At 38.7% G+C, this 18,537-nt stretch overlaps 1 protein-coding gene across 1 annotated transcript in view; it reads right to left on the bottom strand.

Annotated features, from left to right (window-relative positions):
• Positions 1–17,823, bottom strand: part of ACOT12 (acyl-CoA thioesterase 12) — a 76,286-nt gene extending 58,463 nt beyond the window's left edge. The window contains 3 exon segments of the mRNA XM_044662930.1: positions 2,480–2,540; positions 10,220–10,289; positions 17,487–17,823. Coding sequence (XP_044518865.1) covers positions 2,480–2,540; positions 10,220–10,289; positions 17,487–17,823 — 468 coding nt within the window.
• Positions 17,824–18,537: the final 714 nt, after the last annotated feature.

Raw genomic sequence — 18,537 nt, 5'->3', positions numbered from 1 at the left:
TCTTATTAGTTTGAGACTGTAAAAGAAGGAAAATGAGACTAGAAATGATGGACCAAGAGGATAGGGAGGGATAGATGGATTTGATGTCACATAAACAAAAAACACCCTTGGAAGAAGTAATGAAGAAATGGATTGGCAGGAGATGCTGATAAGAGAAGGGTGTTTCCTAGTTCAAGACCAGGAAGGTAGCACAATCCTCCAGGTTGATGAGATCTCAGATATTCCCCCTATGTATGGATAGCCCAGAGGGAGAGAAAATGTAAGTCCTGGTGGTTGAGGAGTCTGTTAAAAGGAGATGCCAATGGGGGCAATCTGGCTCAAAGAAACAATAAGGTGTATATTGAAGTTCCCAGATTTTAGACTAGGGAGGGATTGAGGTATAATGAAAGATTGAATTAGGTACTGAAGACCTGAGTTCAGATATGGCCCTAGATACTTCTTAGCTGTGTGACTCTAGGCAAGTCACTTAACCTCTGTCTATCTCAGTGTTCTTAACTGAAAAAAATGGAGATGATAATAGCACCTACCACCAGGGTTGTTGATAAGATCAAATGAAATTATATTTATAAAGTGCTTAGTGTTGTGGCTGGCATATAAGGTTTTTTTAAATCCTTATCTTTTGCCTTTGAACAAATACTAAGTATTAGTTCCAATGCAGAAGAGTAGTAAGGGTTAAGCAAGTGGGATTGAGTGACTAGTCCTGGGTCACACAATTAGGATGTATCTGAGATCAGATTTGAACCTGGGACCTCCCTTTTCCGGGTCTGGCTCTATCCACTAAACCACCTAGCTGTTCCACATAGTAGGTTCTCAATAAATGCTTATTTCCTTCCTTCCTTCCCTCCTTCCTTCCTTCCTTCCTTCCTTCCTTCCTTCCTTCCTTCCTTCCTTCCTTCCTTCCTTCCTTCCTTCCTTCCTTCCTTCCTTCCTTCTTTCCTTCCTTCCTTCCTTCAGAAAGGAAGGAGAGTGATCTGGCTTGTAGATTACAGCAACAAGGATCTAAATCAGGTGATATAAATGGAGAAGTTATAGAGTAATGTTTGTAGAAAGAGGGTGGGGTGGTTGTATCAGATAAGAATGGTTAGTTTACAAAGAATGAAATCCAAGCTATCAACAACCTTACAAAGAGAAGAAAATAAGATTAACAGAGATGTATTAAAAAACAAAAACAGTTGGGGTATGGTGGCAATTGCCTGTAATCTCTGCTATGAGGGGGTGGAGGTGTATGTGTGGGGTGGGGTTAAGATAAGGAATCCCAAGGCAAGGAGATAAAGCTGCTCCTATGGGCCAGCACCAATTTTGAGAGAAAAGGAGGGCTACCAGGATGCCAAGGGAGGGCAAACCAAACCAGATCAAAAATGAGTCTGATTAAAGCTCTCATGCTGATCAAGAATGAAGCCTGTGAGTGGCTGGTTTACTTCCAGTCTGGCTGATATAGGGATACCTAGTCTTTAAAAAGTCCAAATAATTAAATTTAAAAACAAAACCCCAGGCATATTGGGAAATAGGTCAAGATTCCCTTTTCCTGACCGCCCTCTAACATGACTAATTTAGTTTTATTCCAGATTCAATTGGCACACAAATATAGATGAATGGTAACAATGGAAACTGGGCAAGGCGGTATGGATAGATCAATGCAATTCCACCACAACCTTAGTCTAGCTGAATGAGGCACTAAAGGCTACCCAAAATATGACAAACAATGAGGGGCTTTATCAGCATGCTCAAGACAGGGAGGCATCATGCTACAGAAGAAAGAGAATTGATTGGGTGTTAGAAAAACTAGTTAGAAGATTCTAGTCATACCCCTGACACAGAGTAGTTGTATGATTCTGAGCAAGTCATATAACTACTCAAAGTTCCAAGTAACTCTCTAAGACCATACATTGCAGAACAGTTGCCAATCTATCTTAGTTAATGGAGAGAATTCCCTACACCACACTGATGAAATGACAGGTACCAACAAAAACAAAAAGTATCATTCAACAAGCACTATTTTTAAAAGAGCTATCAGAAGCTTTGAATCCTCCATAGAATACTGTATTTGCAATGTCCTGTAAAATTAAGTTCTCTAAGGTCACAGAAATACCCTTTGAACAATTATATTGCTTTTCAGATTCAAGGGTTTCTGAAAATGCATAAGGATAGTAAGAAAGGGAAAGGAGAGAAGGTTCAAGTTAAACTTAGAGAGAAAGAGAATCAGACCTTCTCCTTTGTAGGAGACTCATGAAAGAAGCGGGAGTCTCTCTACCCTTTGGGTATATATTTCTTTTACTTCTTGGTATATGAAAGACAGATGATTTCAACATAACATGGAGACGATCTGGCTCATTAGCATCTGCGAGATTGTCCGTCAGTTCAATTTTTGGGTTTTCCAAACATTGGTATCAGATGTGTTATATTAAAAATGTGATTCCATTAACTCTCCCTCTTCTTATGGAAAAGGACCTGTGACAAATGAGAAAACAGAACTTCTTACCTCCATGCTGGTTTTGAATGCTCTGATGACTTTCGCTTTGATATTGATGATCTGGCCTACCCTAGTAAGGAAGAATCAAATTTCAGTTGTATAGGCATGGTCAATGTTAGATGTGAAGGTTACCCACATTTAGTAAAGAGTTTGGGGGCTACAAAGCAGTTTCATCTGGAATGGTGAGATTGATCATGGTGATAATGTCTCTAAATGACAAATTAAGGACAATGGAAAAAGAAAAAAAGCCCAAATTGCACCTTAACATACCACTCCATAACCCAAGCACCCTAAGCCATCTCTTCAGAATGCTTAGCCTCCAGGATGGCCATAGAGAGTGACTAGTATAAAATGAGCTCAGAAATATCTAAAATTTGACTATTTGACAGTTGATTTACTTGAGTCTGGTTTATGCTTTTAAGATTTAATTGAATTCAGTTCAATAAGCATTTATTATGCACCTATTGCTTACAGGTACTAGAGCTAAGCATTTAGAGATAAATAGACAAACTCAACACAGTTTAAAAACTCCACATCGAAAATGTTTTTCTCTTTCATGTCTCTCCTTCTATCTTTTCCTTTCCCTCACTCACTATCTCCTGCTATGTCTCTCTGTCTCTCTCTCACTCTTCCCTGACCATCCTCTGCAGCCTTTGTCATCAATCTCTGTCCTTAACTGCCTTAAACCATCTATTTCTGAAGGCATGTTAGAAGAGGGAAAAGGCTAAGACCTCAGGCAGGATAGGGTTGGGCTGACTGGGGAAAAGAGGATATGGAGAGAGAGAGAAAGGGGAAATGATCTTCACTTTGACAGCATGTGGCTCTAAAACTCAGGGCTTTAGGGGAGTAGAAGGTGGGAGTTTTTTAGCCACAGGATAAAGGAAAATCCAATTGACCAGGGCCTCTATCTTAAAATAAATCGCAGTTCAGGCCCTCTAGGAGGTTCTAATCTCACAGACAAATGAGAAAGCAACATGATAAAAATAAAGCCCGGGGTGAATATTTATTTGCTTTAATATTTCAAGGATCTGTGATTTCATTAATATGATAACTCTTTCCACAAAATAGATTATAACCCTTCTATGTAGTAAATTGTCTTCAAGAGTTTCTGTGACTAATAATTTATTACCCTGGACTAAATAAGTCACAAGTTTCTTCAGAATTAGCTTGGCTGGTTGTTCAATGATAGAAATATACCACTGGGTACATCCTTGAAATCTTTCTATCTTGGTAAGATATGCCAGAGTTTGTACTCCCCTGGAATAATCTTTAATAAGTCAAGTTCACATTCATACCAGGATGAACCATCAGCATGATACTTTTGTGGAGGATATTCATCCATCCATCCAAAAATCAGATAGGCATAGAAACACCGAGAATGGCAACACTTCCCAACTTGCCATTCCTTCCATTCCAGCTCTCATAGTCATTAACCGAGGAAGCAACTTCAGTGGAGAAGAGACCAGTCTTCCCTACCAGGCATGTCAACCACCTGCCTCAGACAGACCCTCTTAGCTAAAGCAACAGGACATCCTAGGAGAGAGAGACAGGAAGTATCATGTACTGGACAGATCAGGCCACCACCACCGCCTTGACCACCATCTCTTCTTAGACCCTAGTGGAGATACCTCAGGACCCTGAACCCAAGACCTTGTAAGAAGCAATACTTCCAGCCCTGTGGAGATGTAGCCTGATGGCCAGTCCTGCAGGGGCTACTGCCTCATCCACTGAAGAAGACTCAGAAGGGAAAATTCTTGCTACCAAAGTCCCTGGCACTGACAAATGTTTCTTCATCAGAAAATGATATCATTTTTATCAGTGGAAATGACATTAAAGAAGAGGCATTAGCATCTGCTTTGCTGCTACACCCTACGGGATCATGGGACTTTTCCTTCTGACTTGCAGCTAAAAGCTGTATTTGTTGTCTATTAGAAAGTGAGCTCCTTGAGAACAAGAACTTTCTTACTTTTCTATTTGTATCCTCAGCACTTAGCACAGAGCTTTGCAAATAGGAAGGGCTTAATAAGTGATTTATTAATACATTCATCTATCCATACATACGCTTTTAGTATTTATTATACTTATTGATAAAGTTTTCTGTTTCCTGTTCTTAATTTAAAAGACAAGTTGAACATTTTACTTTTCTCTCAGGAAAATAAAACCAAAATTAAGTTATTTTTTGTAAATGGCACCAGATTGATTTTTTTTTTCCTGTAGGTCAATGGCCCCTCATGGAACAAAAGTTTTCCACCTTTGCTTTAAATAGCCCCAGAGGAATTCTGTAACACACACAAGAAATGTCACAAAATGGCAAAACTAGAGATCACTAATGAGGTTATGACTGTAGTGAAAATATCAGAATTTAGAAATGAAAAAGATAAAAAATTAATCTATGGCATCCTCCCAAGAAGCTATATGGCACCATTGAAAAATTCTTTGTTTGCAAATAGGCACATTCCTTGTGGAAAAGGAAAAATACATATGGTAATGTGAAAGAGGTAGCATATATCCTCAAGAATAGAAACAAACTACTTAAGGCAGGGGGGCAGCTGGGTAGCTCAGTGGATTGAGAGTCAGGCCTAGAGACAGGAAGTCCTAGGTTCAAATCTGGCCCCAGACACTTCCCAGCTGGGTGACCCTGGGCAAGTCACTTGACCCCCATTGTCTACCCTTACCACTCTTCTGCCTTGGAGCACAATATACAGTATTGACTCCAAGATGGAAGGTAAGGGTTAAAAAAAAAAACAAACTACTTAAGGCAGCCTTAAAAATTCTGGATTACCACAAAGCATTAATGTCTCAAGAAAACATGATGTGGACCCTCTGTTGTATCACTCGTTGCCTGTAATTTCCCATTTACTTCCAGATAGGCAAATGTTATTTAGAAGTGAAAGGGTTAAAAATCAATTCCTGCCTTTAATTTTTATTTAATACTTTATTTTCTCCAATATCATATAAAAACAATTTTTGACACATTTTTAAAAATTTTTGAGTTCCAAATTCTCTGCTCACCCCTTTGAGGAGGCAGAAAACAGGCCAAAACAAAGAAACAAGAAAAATAAAGTTTTAAAAAGTATGCCTCTACCTGCAATTCATTTCTATCTTAATAGGCAAGTCTGTCAGTACTGCTTTGGGATTAGCTTCTTTCTGAGGGTTGTTTTATGTCACTCATGTGACTATAAAAAGGGTTAAGTAGGAGTTTGGATAGTAAAGATGGGCAAGTTCTTTAGATGCAAAAGAAGTTAGGAAATTTCTCACTGCTTTGGAATGATCCAAACCTAGTAATAGATCCTTCCTATTCCTAGATCTGGTCCTGTTACTGTTCTCCTCAAAAACCTTCACTGACTCCTTCTCCAGGGTTGTTGGGAGGACTGAATGAGATCATATTTGTAAAGTACTTAATTAATGATGGATCATCATCATTACTATCATCATTGCTCTCAAACTAAGTTCAAATTCCTTTTCTTGTCATTCAATGCCTTCTGCGTGTCACCATGGGCTTACCTTTCTAGTCTTCATATCGTAGCTTTCCTTGTATTCTAGACTTTAGTGAAACTTAGACAGTTCTCTGCCCTTGGCATATTCTCATGTTTCCAGGCTTTTTTTTCTTGCTTTACTTTCTCAAGCCCTTCTTTGACTCTGGAGTGTCTTTGATTTTTCTTTTCTCCTGTAAAATTTCTTCCCATCCTTTAAGGCCCCACTCAAGTGCCATTTACAGGGCCAGGATGGCCCAGTAAATCTTTTCCTATCCCTGCTACCTCTCATACTTCAGTTTGGTGACTCTCTAATGTGCTTCATGTTTATAAATGATAGTGTCTTATCTCCTAACTGGATTTTAAGCTCTTTGAGGTCAGGGACTATTTCTTATCTACACTCTGTATCTTATTGATCAAACACAGTAGGCACTTAATATACATCTATTGCATTATATTGAATTGGAATATTATTAAAATTGTATCTGATTACTTTATGTAGTTGCTACATTTTTAAATGTTTTGCTTGACTTGGTTTTCCTTTCATCTCCTGCAATCTATTGTCTCTTACTGGAAGAGATGATGTAAACTTGAACTCTTTGGTGAAACTCTAGAATCTAGAATTGAGTTCAGTAAAATTAACTAGAATTCAGTGATTAGAAAATGGGAAATGTCTAAAGTATGGTATAAGAGAATAATTGGATGAATATTATTTAAACATATCGCTATCATTAAAAAATTATTCTGTACTTAATTTTAAAAAGCATTGTCATATATCAAGTAGAACAGAAAAAGATCATGGCTATGAAGATGAATTTCTTTGTATATGCCTTGCTTTAAAAAATAAACATTTTTAAAAATTGAGCATGTTAACTTTCTTTTTAAAATAATATTTTTATCCAACTATCTGTAAAAACAATTTTTAATATTCTTTTTATTTTTAAATTTTTGAATTTCTAATTTTCACCTTCCTTCCATCCTTCTCTCCCTTCCCTTTCCCCTGCCCATGTTGAGAATGAATCATAGAGATTTTTATATATACAATCAAACACATTGCTTTCAAAGCAATCCTATTGGTCTCTGTCTTCTTCTGAACTTCCTTTTTTTTCCTTTGTGCATTTTCTATTAAATACTTCAATGACTCTTCTTTCTTCCTTCCTTTCCTTACTTTTTTTGGCCAATTTACTATAATATTTAATTTGTTCAGCCATTCCCTAATTGATGGGCACCCTCTTAGTTTCCAGTCCTTTGTTGTAACAAAAGAAGCTTCTCTAAGTATTTTTGGAAAGTATATACCCCTAGGTGTTTTGTATTATCTACATTTATTTTAATTGGAACTTCCTTTTCTGTTGAATTTTGTTGGTGATAAACAGAAATACTGATGATTTTTGTGAGTTTATTTTGTATTCTGCAACGTTGCTAATATCAGTTCTATTAGTTTTTGGTTGATTCTCTGGGGTTCTCCATTTTTACCATCATATTATCTGTAAAGAGTAATAGTTTCCTTTGTTTCCTCATTGCCTATTCTAATTCCCTCCATTTCTTTTTCTGTTCTCTAACATTTCTAACACAATATTAAAAAGTAGTGGTGATAATGTGAAGTTCACCCTTGAACTTATTGGGGAAAGCTTCTAGTTTGTGTTCTAAGTATAAGTCCCACCCACCCCTTTCTTTGATCTTTTTTGAGTATATAGCTAGTAGTAAAATCACTGGCTCAAAACAATTTAATGACTTTGGGGACACAGCTACAAATTGCTTTCCAGAATGGCTGGACTAATTAACAGCCCCGCCCCAATAGCTTATTAGTATGCCTTTTATTCTTCAGTTTCTTCAACAACTATCATTTTTCTTTTTTGTCATTTTTGCCCATCTGAAGGGTGAGGTGAAATCTCAGATTTAATTGACATTTCGCTAATTATTAATGATTAGGGGCATATTTCAAATGGCAAAGATTGCTTAGATTTCTTCCTTTGATCACTTACCTAATGAGGAATAACTCTTGTTCTTACATATTTTTATCAGTCCTTATAACTCAGAAATTATGCTTTTATCAGAGAACTTGGTTGCAAAGATTCTTCCCCAACTCTTTTTCTTCTAATTTTAACTCATTTGATTATTTTAAGTAATCATTAAGTGACTTTTGTCTTCTGTTATCTTCTCAATTCCTTATTTGATCATAAGCTCTCCCTTACCCATAGTTACAAAAGGCAGTTCCTTTCTTACTCATCTAATTTGTTTAGGAGGTAACCTTTTATAGATAAGTCCTGTATCTATTTGGAACTACTCACACTATTGACTTCACTAGAATGCCCATCCTGGTCATGGTCCTACATCTGGTGCCATGCATCATTCAGATTGTCCCTCCTCCAAATCCCTCTAATAAAAACATATTGAAATGCCCTCACCCCCATCCTCCAATTCCAAGGAAAAGGCAATTCACAGGATGATAAAATCAGCCTGGGAAAGTAAAAGCCAAAAGCAAAGAAATTGAAAACAGTCAACACAGAGATTCCCTGGGGCCTCTGGAACTCTCAGCTAAAAACTGTTTATATATTCTCTTTGCCCAAAAACCCCCACAGCTGGGTCCCCAATTAATCCACCGGAAAGAAAACTGACTGGAGCTGCCCCCAGGTTCACTTTCACCACATCTTGGTACACAACAGCAGATGGTATTCATGGGAATATAGAGCTCAACTCAAGCCTCCCAAGTTCCACTAGCGTCCTGGCCCACGACATCCTCAGACATTTGTCAGGACAATTGCTATCTCTCCCATCTTGCATTTGTGAACTTTGTCTCTTCAAACCAAGGGTAAGTTGTTGGATGTATCCCTATTACATTTAATCTTATTTAAATAAGCTCAATGTTCTAGCGTGCCAAAATACTTTTGAATTTTGACTCTGGCATCTCCCGTGTTGGCTATAGGTCCCAGCTTTGTGTCCTCTCTAAGTCTGATAAACACACTAACCTTTGCCTTTGTGTAGGTCATTGAAAAAAAGGTTAAAGAGCCCAGATCACTGAAAAACTCCACCAGAGATCTTCTGCCAAGATGACATCAAGCTATCAATGACAACTCTTCAAAAGGCCATTTGTAAGACAGTTATTAACAGTATACTAAAAATAATTCTTAAAACATTCAAATACTTGAAAATTACATTTCTGCGTCCTCTGAGAAAGAATAGCAGAAAACATCATTTTAATCTGAGTAAATTAAATCTGAGTAAAAGGGAATGAGAGATGGAGAAGCAAAGAGAACCAGCCTAAGCAGGGCTGGCTATAGATTTTGACTCTGTATAGCAGCGTTTCCAAAGCTGAATGGGATGTCTTGGGCAATGGGTAGTTCTCCATCGCTAAAGCACTTCAAACCAGGCATGCTGTGAAGATAATTTCTGCTGAGGATTGGATTGGACCAGCTTGGTCATGTCAGGAGTTCTAACTCCTAAGACTCTATGAATCTAGTTAGCACATTCTTGTGGAAGGGTGGGAGATGAAGGTTGAACATGTGTCCTTTAATATATTTAAGCATTTCCACACTATGCTGAAAGCGTGCCCAAATCAATGCATTTATATCAGTCATCAAACTTTTCACTATGGATCCTTGGTTCAAAATGATTATAAACTTTGAATTGACTTTTTTCTTCAGCATTTAGCAATGCTGATTGATTGGTATAGAGAAGGCAATAAAGAACAGTAGAAAAAATACTGAATTTAGAGTCTGAGGGCCTGAGTTCAAATCCCCATCCTGCTACTTAGTAGCTGTTTGATTTGGGGCCAGTCACTTAAATTTTTTGGATATCACTTCCTCCATATATAAAATGAGGACTTTGGACTAGATAGGAGAACCTCTGAGGTCCTTTCTCACTTAGAAATTGTATGCAAAAAATGACCTTCTGTACTCAGATTCATTAGTGTTTACTCAATAATTTTATGCTGAAATATACAATTTAGAGGGTTTGCTTGTTATCATTAATTATTTGTATTAAAGGAACTTAATCCTGAAGCAGCCAGTTATACACCACCAACATGTATTCACTGATGCCTGGAGATATTTTTTTGTCAAGGAAATGTAATTAGGAACTTGCCTTGATATTGCGACTAAAAACTAAGTTTTTCACTGGGTATTGAGTTTTTAAATCACTTAAATGAGGCCCAGTGTAACTTACTATGCTGATATCTTGATTACTGCCTTCAGGTGAGGCACCACCTGTAAATGTACTTCTGGAATCAATCACCGATAACCAGGGAAGCGGATCAGCAGTATCACAACATATCCCTTACCTGGCTGTCTCTTCAAACTGTATGTCATCCATTGATGCTGTTACACAGGAGACACCAGCATGTTTTTCAGCTTCAAATCAACAGAAAAAAAGAAAGGATTATTATATCCGATGTATTTCAACATAAGAGAAAACAAATAAAAACAAAATGAATTCTAAATTGCGGATCGCTCACTCCCCATCAGTCATGACACCTCTCTGGGCACATTTCTGGACTGCTGACAGCTGTTCTGTGGGTCTCCGAGTTAGCTTTAGGACACATAGCATCTTTGCTTTGGGGCTAGAGGGTTGTACATTTATACAAGGGTTGGTTTCTGCACTAACACAAGTTCATCAGCCTATTTAATTGGAAATTTTTATTAAGGGCCAAATTTATAAATTCTATCTACCAACTTATATATTCTATCAAATTTGAGAGGCAGCATGGTTTGGGAAAGAGATAATTGGCTTCAGATCCAACAAGACTTGCGGTCAAGTCCTGCCTCAGAAACACAGTGGCTTATGTGATCCTGGGTGAAGAAGTTAACCTCTAAGGGCTCTCAGCAACTCTAAGAATATGAATTGCTGAGAAGGTGCCAACCTACACTGGCAGAGGGAAACTCTTTATCTAAGAGCTTCTTGTATCAATGAAACAAAGGTCTACTTCCTATCAACTCCCTTTATTTAAATTCAGGAAAACTACTCTCCTTCCTTTCTCTAATATTCCCCACCCCCATGTAATTGACAGCTGAAGCATTTCTCTCATTTTCTCACTTAGCATCCAGTAGAAGACCCTAAGCATGTGTACAGTAATGATAGTAGATTTATTATTTAATAAAGAATTTACATAGAATGTATTAATAATTTATTTATTGCGGCGGCTAGGTAGGACAGTGGATAGAATGCCAGACCTGGAGTCTGGAGGACCTGAGTTCAAATCTGGCCTCAAACATTTCTTAGCTATGTGACCCTGGGCAAGTCACCTAATCCCAACTGCTTAGCTCTTGACACTCTTCTGTCTTAGAACTGATACTAAGACAGACGGAAACATTGGTTGTTTTTTTTTTTTAAGAATATAGTATTTAATCATGAAATTATTAAGAAGCTACTATGTGCCAAGCATTGCTTTAAGTGATAGAGATAAAAAGAAAGGCAAAAACATAGTCTCTGCACTGAAGGAACTCGTATTCTAATAGGGGGACAATATGAACATAATTATGTATACACAAGATAGATAGATTAGATAAATAGTAAGATGACTGATAATCTTGGAGGGAAAATGCTAGTAGTGGGATTTGGGATACAAGACTTCTGCAGATGATAGGATGTGAACTGAGTCTTGAAGGAATCGAGGAAGCTGAGAGGATGAGGTGAGGGAAAGCATTCCAGGGATGGGACACAGCCTGTGAAAATACATAGCGTTGAGAGCTAGATTGCCTTATATGATGAATGACAAAGAGGCTGGTATGGCTGGATTGTAGAGTATGTGGAGGGAGAATAAAGAAGCCTGGAAAGGTAGAAAGCTCCATAGCCCAAATGATGCTGATACTGATGATGGTAGTAGTGATAGCAGATATCTATCTACCTACCTACCTACCTGCCTATCTGTCTATCTATCTATCTATCTATCTATCTATCTATCTATCTATCTATCTATCTCTATCTATCCATCTATCTATCCATCATCTATCCATCCATTCTATCTATCTATCTATCTATCTATCCATCATCTATCGATCCATCCATCTATCCATCCATCCATCTGTCCATCCTATCTCTCTCTCTCTCTCTCTATCTATCTATCTATCTATCCATCTATCCATCCATCCATCTGTCCATCCTATCTATCTATCTATCTATCTATCTATCTATCTATCTATCTATCTATCTATTTATCTATCTATCTATCTATCTATCTATCTATCTATATCTATCTATCCATCTATCTATCCATCATCTATCCATCCATCCATCCTATCTATCTATCTATCTATCTATCTATCTATCCACCATCTATCGATCCATCCATCTATCCATCTATCCATCCATCCATCCATCTGTCCATCCTATCTATCTCTCTATCTCTCTATTTATCTCTCTATCTATCTCTCTATCTCTCTATCTCTATCTATCTATCTATCTATCCATCTATCTATCTATCTATCTATCTATCCATCTATCCATCCATCCATCTATCCATCCATCCATCTGTCCATCCTATCTATCTCTCTATCTCTCTATTTATCTCTCTATCTATCTCTCTATCTCTCTATCTCTCTATATCTATCTATCTATCTATCTATCTATCTATCTATCTATCTACCTATATCTATGTCTATCTATATATACATATATGGCACTTTAAGGTTTGCAAAATGCTTCACATATGCCATTTCTTTTAAGCATCACAATGATCTTGTGGACTACAGGTGTTATCATCCCCACTTATAGATGAGGAAATTGAAGCTCTGAGATGTGCTTATGGTCACACATCTAATATATGTTACAGATGAGGTGTAAACTGATAAAGCCCCAGCCCAGGACTTTATCCACTCTGCAGTACCACAGACCAGAATTAGAGAGGGTCGTCTCAGTTCTTGAGAACTCAGTATTGGACACATAGTGAGTCATTAGTGAAAATCTCGTTGATATGTTAGCTTGACCAAACTAAGATTCATCTACCTTCTTCTAACCTTCAGGGACTTATGATTTCATTCATGCGAGATCTCCCTCCATGCCTTAGTGGATGGTTTAATGAGTGTCTGCAGCCAAATTAATTCATTATATGGTGGCTGGTCATCTGGTGCCTCTTTGCATGGATGACAGGCAAATAGTCTAATATGTGAACCTTTCTAGCTTGGCAGGAATTGCTATGCCTACATATCATTAGTGTGTCCTTTAAAAGCCCAGAGTCACAAGCATACCACAAGGAAACCTCAGGGTAGGATTCTAGTGCAATTTAGTGTCTTTTACATTAAAAAGGTTCCAGGGGAAAAATAGAAGAAAAGAGGACCTGTGAGTATCCTGGTACCTGTACCGAATCTGTCCAACATTGTTTTGTTTTCAGGATCATCCATTTAAATCTGTGTCTTCTTGTCTAGTCATTTTTCAGTAGTGTCTGACTCTTCGTGACCCATTTGAGGTTTTCTTAGCAAAGATACTAGAGAGGTTTGCCATTTCCTTCTCCAACTCATTTTACAGATGAGGAAACTGAGACAAATATGGTTAAGTAACTTGCCTAGGATCAAACAGCTAGTTAAGTTTCTGAGGCCATATTTGAAGTTAGGAAGATGAGTCTGATTCCAGTCCCAGCACTCTATCTACTGTGCTCCCTGGCTGCCCTATTTAAGGAATATTAATTCTCAAACAATCAAAATGGGTTGAAGAGGGAAGAGACCAGAGCCAAGGAGAATAGTTAGAAGGCTACTATTGTTACCAGTTGTGAGGTTATACAACCATAGGATTTCGCAGAGAAAAAAAAGACCTTAGAGATTGTCTAGTCTAACTCTGACATTTTATAGAGAAAGAAACAGAAATGCAAAGATATTCAGTGATGGGACCAAAGTTACCCAATGGCAAATGGCAGAATTGAGACTTGAATTTCTGATTCTATGTCTGGTGCCTTTCCCCACTAAAGGCTAAAGGCCTGGCTTGGAGCATTAACTGTTAAGAGTAGAAAAGAAGGAGTGATCAGACATACAGGATGAAAGAAGTCAAGGATGGCTCCAAGGTTTTTGACTGGGGAGGCTGGAAGAATGCTGTTGCCACTAAGAGAGGAAAGGTAGTTAACATGAAAGCTAAGCTGAAAGTATTTAATCCTCCTTTAATGATTTAGATGGCAGTCTGGGATCTTGCAGTGCCTCAGGGCCCTCATTATGAACATCAGTTATCATCGTACCAGGCAGGAGGGCACTTTGGCTGACGGAACACCGAAGCTTCAGTTTTTCTTCTGTCATCTTTTGGTCCAGGAGTCATGAAGCATCCCTCCTTTGTCCAGGTTTGACTATTCTATTGGATAAAATCATGTTCCCCATGAACATAACAACATATAAGGAAGCAATGGGGTGCCATGGAAACAAGACTAACCTTCAGCCAGAAGTCCTGGCTCTGTTTGTGATCCTGGGCTTTCCCTCCATGATACTTAGTTTATTTGTCTGTAGAATGGGCACAAAATATACATGCACCTGTGGCACTTCATATAACAGTTGTACGTGCTAAATAATAATTCAAATCAAGTAACAAACATTTATTAAGCTTCCAGTTTATATGATTACTTTGTAAACCTCCAAATGACATGAAAAATAAGTTTTTGCTATAAAAAAGAGATGTTATCACATAACACAGACTATGATATGAGCATTATCCTTGTTCCTCTGAAGATATGCCACTATTGGGCTCTCCTTTGATTATAGATCTAGAAGTGTAAAGGGACCTCAAAGGTTCCTTTTTTTTTTTAAACATATATGGAAACTGAGATCAAGTTAAGTGCCATGCTCAAGCTTACCCAGGAGAGGCAGGATTTGAACTCAGGATCTATGACTCCAGAGCCAGTGTTCCTTCTAAAGTCCACAACAATCTCCTCTGATATTATAACTGTTATTAATGTATGGAATTGTTAGCTAGAACTGTAATTCTTTTTTTTAACTCTTACTTTCTGTCTTAGAATTGATACTACGTATAAGTTCTAAGGCAGAAGAGTGATAAGGGTTAGGCAATTGGAGTTAAGTGACTTGCCCAGGGACACATGGCTAGGAAGTATCTCAGGCCATATTTGAACCCCAAACCTCTCATCTCCAGTCCTGGCTCTCTACCTACTGAGCCATCTAGCTGCCCTGCCTTTGATTCTTTTGGGTCCTGAGCCACCCAGGATGGGAAATCTTAACAATAGCTAACTGATTTTGGGAGTAGTTTGTTACATTAGTAGCAAAACTCTTTTCTTTCTTTGCTTTTTCAATTACATCACCATGGTAATCCAGAGAAATAACATGAGTTTAAAAATGAGCCTAGCTTTTGGCATAAAGGCAGACAAGTGACTTGTCAATAGGTATCATACTGAAATGGGTTCTGAAATTAACCATTTCTGGTGTCTCATAGAACCTATCTCCTAGCTCTACAGTAACTTAAATAATAATAACATGCATTATGGTGAAATTCCCAGGCACAGGCATTTTAGAAAAAGGCACCCAGGAAAACAAAAACACTTAAATGCAATCTAAAAAAAAAAACCTGAGAAATTCATCCTTGTGTCTATACAGAATTTTTCTTTTTGGATCTACCATCTACCCACAGATGCCTACTTGGAAAGGAAACAACCTTCCTTGAAAGAAAGAAGAAAGCAAAGCTCAGAAAGATGGAGAGAAATGCTGCTACCAGCCCCAGGACATGAATAACCAGTTCTGTGACAGGAATAGCATGGTTTCACTGAAGAAATCTTAATTTTCCTTGGGAAAATTTTTGGAGAACAGAGGCTAAATACTGTACAATGGCAAGCTGATAGGAGTCATCTGTAAAAAATGAGTTAGTCATACAGAGCATTCCCTAATAGAAAAATATCAAAGGATATGAATAGGCAATTTTCAGATGAAGAAATTAAAACCACCTTTAGTAATATGAAAAAAAATTAGAGAAGTGCACATTCAAACAATTCTGAAGTACCACCTCACACCTCTCAGACCAGCTAAAATGACAAGAAAGGATCATGATTAATAAATGTTGGAGGGGATGTGGAAAAATTGGGATACTAATTGGTGGAGTTGTGAACTGATATAAACCATTTTGGAGAGCAATTTGGAACCATGCCCAAAGGGCCATAAAATTATGTATGCCTTTCAACCCAGTAACAACCACTACTAGATCTGTATCCCAAAGAGATTGAAGATAGGGTAAAAGGACCTCCTTGTACAAAAATATTTATAGCAGCTCTTTTTGTGGTGACAAAGAATTGGAAACCGAAGGGATGTCTATCAATTGGGGAATAGCTGAACAAGTTGTGGTATGTGATTGTAATAGAATGTAACATAAGAATTGACAAACAAGATGATCACAAAAAACCCCACAAAGAAAAAAAATTAAGTGATGCAAAATGAAATGAGCAGAACCAAGAGACTGTTGTACACAGTAACAGCAATAACAGCAATAATGATCAGTTGTGAATGGACTATTATCACTAAAATAAATAATGCCAGGGCAACTTCAAGAGACTCATAATGAAAAAGCCTATCTACCACCATAGAATCTTCCTACAAATTAAAGCATGCCATTCTTTGCTCTATTTCCTCCATGAATTTTTTTCTAGTGTGAGTGATATGTGTCTTCTTTCATAACATGGCAAAAACAGAAATATGTATTGTATTACCTGCTGTTTGGGGGAGAGGAGGAAGGATGGGAGAGAGGAGGAGGTTGTGATTATAGAATGTCAGAAAATAATTACTAAAAATTGTCTTGACATGAAATCTGGAGAAAAAAAATTAATGAGGTAGAGAAGGAAATGACAAATCACTCCAGTATCTTTGCCAAAACAAACAAACAAACGTGGGTCACCCACCCAGAGTCCTGAAAAACAACTGAGCAGCAACATAAGGTTTTTACCTTATGTAGGCAACTCTGGGTTTGAAAACTAGGGGCCCCTACCTCACTGCCCATCTAAGCCTTGAACTTTTCCCAATAATAGCTTGAATTTTATTTTTCACAAGATAAATACCTAAATGTCTAATATAATTTTCTGCAATAAGTACTTATAAACAGTATTATTTAAAAGTGCCCTTTGTCCTTAGTTTTGGCTTTGTTGTCATTGACTCTGAATTAAAACATATCTGATATGAAATTTCACTGAATGTTTGCATTTTCTAAACATTTTGAATAAATAACTGTTGGCCATCGGACCCGTTTGAATTTGCTTTGGCTCCTTTGACTTTGAAGGCTTCAGGGTCCAGCTTACCAGTGACTGAAACCAAATTCAGGCCATTGCTGGACACCAACACCAAGGAGGCACAGCCCGGGCTGGAGACACTTTACCTCTTTTTCTCTCAGTTTTGGGGAAGTGACTGGTCACGAGGTGGGGAATTTGAGGCAGAGTGAGAACTGTTAGAGAAGCTGTCTAAGGATGGTTAACTTTTTGAACCGCCCCCTAAATACGGGTTGGCGCCAGCCCCTGAAGGGGCCCCAATAGGTATCTCAGTGCCTGTGGCAGCTCAGCTCCGCCACTTCCACAAGCCTTCAGTGATGGGGCGGGAGGGATGAAGGCAGCACTGCCCACTCTTATCTCCCGGCTGCCTGAGGCTCCCTCTTACCTGCTAGGCAGGCTGTGGTGTCAATCCATTTGAGCAGCTGGCCTGCGCTCAGCTCACCTAGGTGGTTGGCATGGGAAGGCAGTATGGCTTGGCACATCTGGACCTCGGCAGCGCCGCCCAGCGGCCGCTTCTGTGAGCCGGGGTGTTCCATGCCCAGCTGGAGCAGGCTGCCCCACAGCTGACAACCCCTGGAACGCAGAGCTGTCCCTCTCAGGAGCCGTCCTGCGGTCTTCTGCAGGGCTCAAGTCATCTGCCTAAATGGCCAAAGCAGCCCAGTCTGGACTGCACCCATGGTTTCAAAGGGCAGTTGGCACGCCCTTGCGCAGCCAGGGACCATCCTTCCACCTCTCCTGCAACACCCAGGCTGCCTGGCCAGGGCAGAGCGAGGTGGAACAGTGTCAGAAGCGCATTTGACTCCCCTCCTCCTTTCTCTGAACTCCGACCACGAGCGAAGAAGAAGAAGCAGAGAGCTAAGGACTTTCCTACTTTAGCCTTAATGTAGTTCCTCTCTGAGAACAAGGCAGGGCAGCTACTGATCCCCATGGGGGAAAGGAGTTATTAAGTGTGCAGCTGGCCAGGGGCGATTGGATGAATTCTTTGTGTTAACCTGCCACAGAAGGAAGGGACTAGACCCAAGAGATAAATACAGAGTGAATGGTGCATCCTGGGGCAGCTGGGAGACCCAAAGGCCGGAGTTCATAGTCCTGCCTCAGAAACTCAGCAGCTATGAGATCCTGGACAAAATCGCTTCACCTTTCAATTGGGATTTCCTCATCAGTATGTAATCTTACCTACTTCACACAGGGGGGCTGAGATGATTAAATGAGAGAAAATATTTAAAAGTGCAAAGAGCTATATAATAACTAGTTATTATTTCCTTTTTTAATTTAAAAAAATAGTTAAAATTTTCCCCACGTTACTTCAGTACAGTTTTTAATAATTGTTTTCTGACATTTTGCAATCCCTCTTTCTCTAGTTCCCTTCACCCTCCCCCCTCTCCAAGATGGCAGGTAATATGATATAGGTTGTACATGTGTTATTATACAATACA

Source organism: Gracilinanus agilis, chromosome 1, assembly GCF_016433145.1.
Source record: "Gracilinanus agilis isolate LMUSP501 chromosome 1, AgileGrace, whole genome shotgun sequence".
Taxonomy (NCBI): Eukaryota; Metazoa; Chordata; class Mammalia; order Didelphimorphia; family Didelphidae; genus Gracilinanus; species Gracilinanus agilis.
Note: the sequence above shows the minus strand (reverse complement) of the source record. Positions and strands in the feature narration are given on the sequence as shown.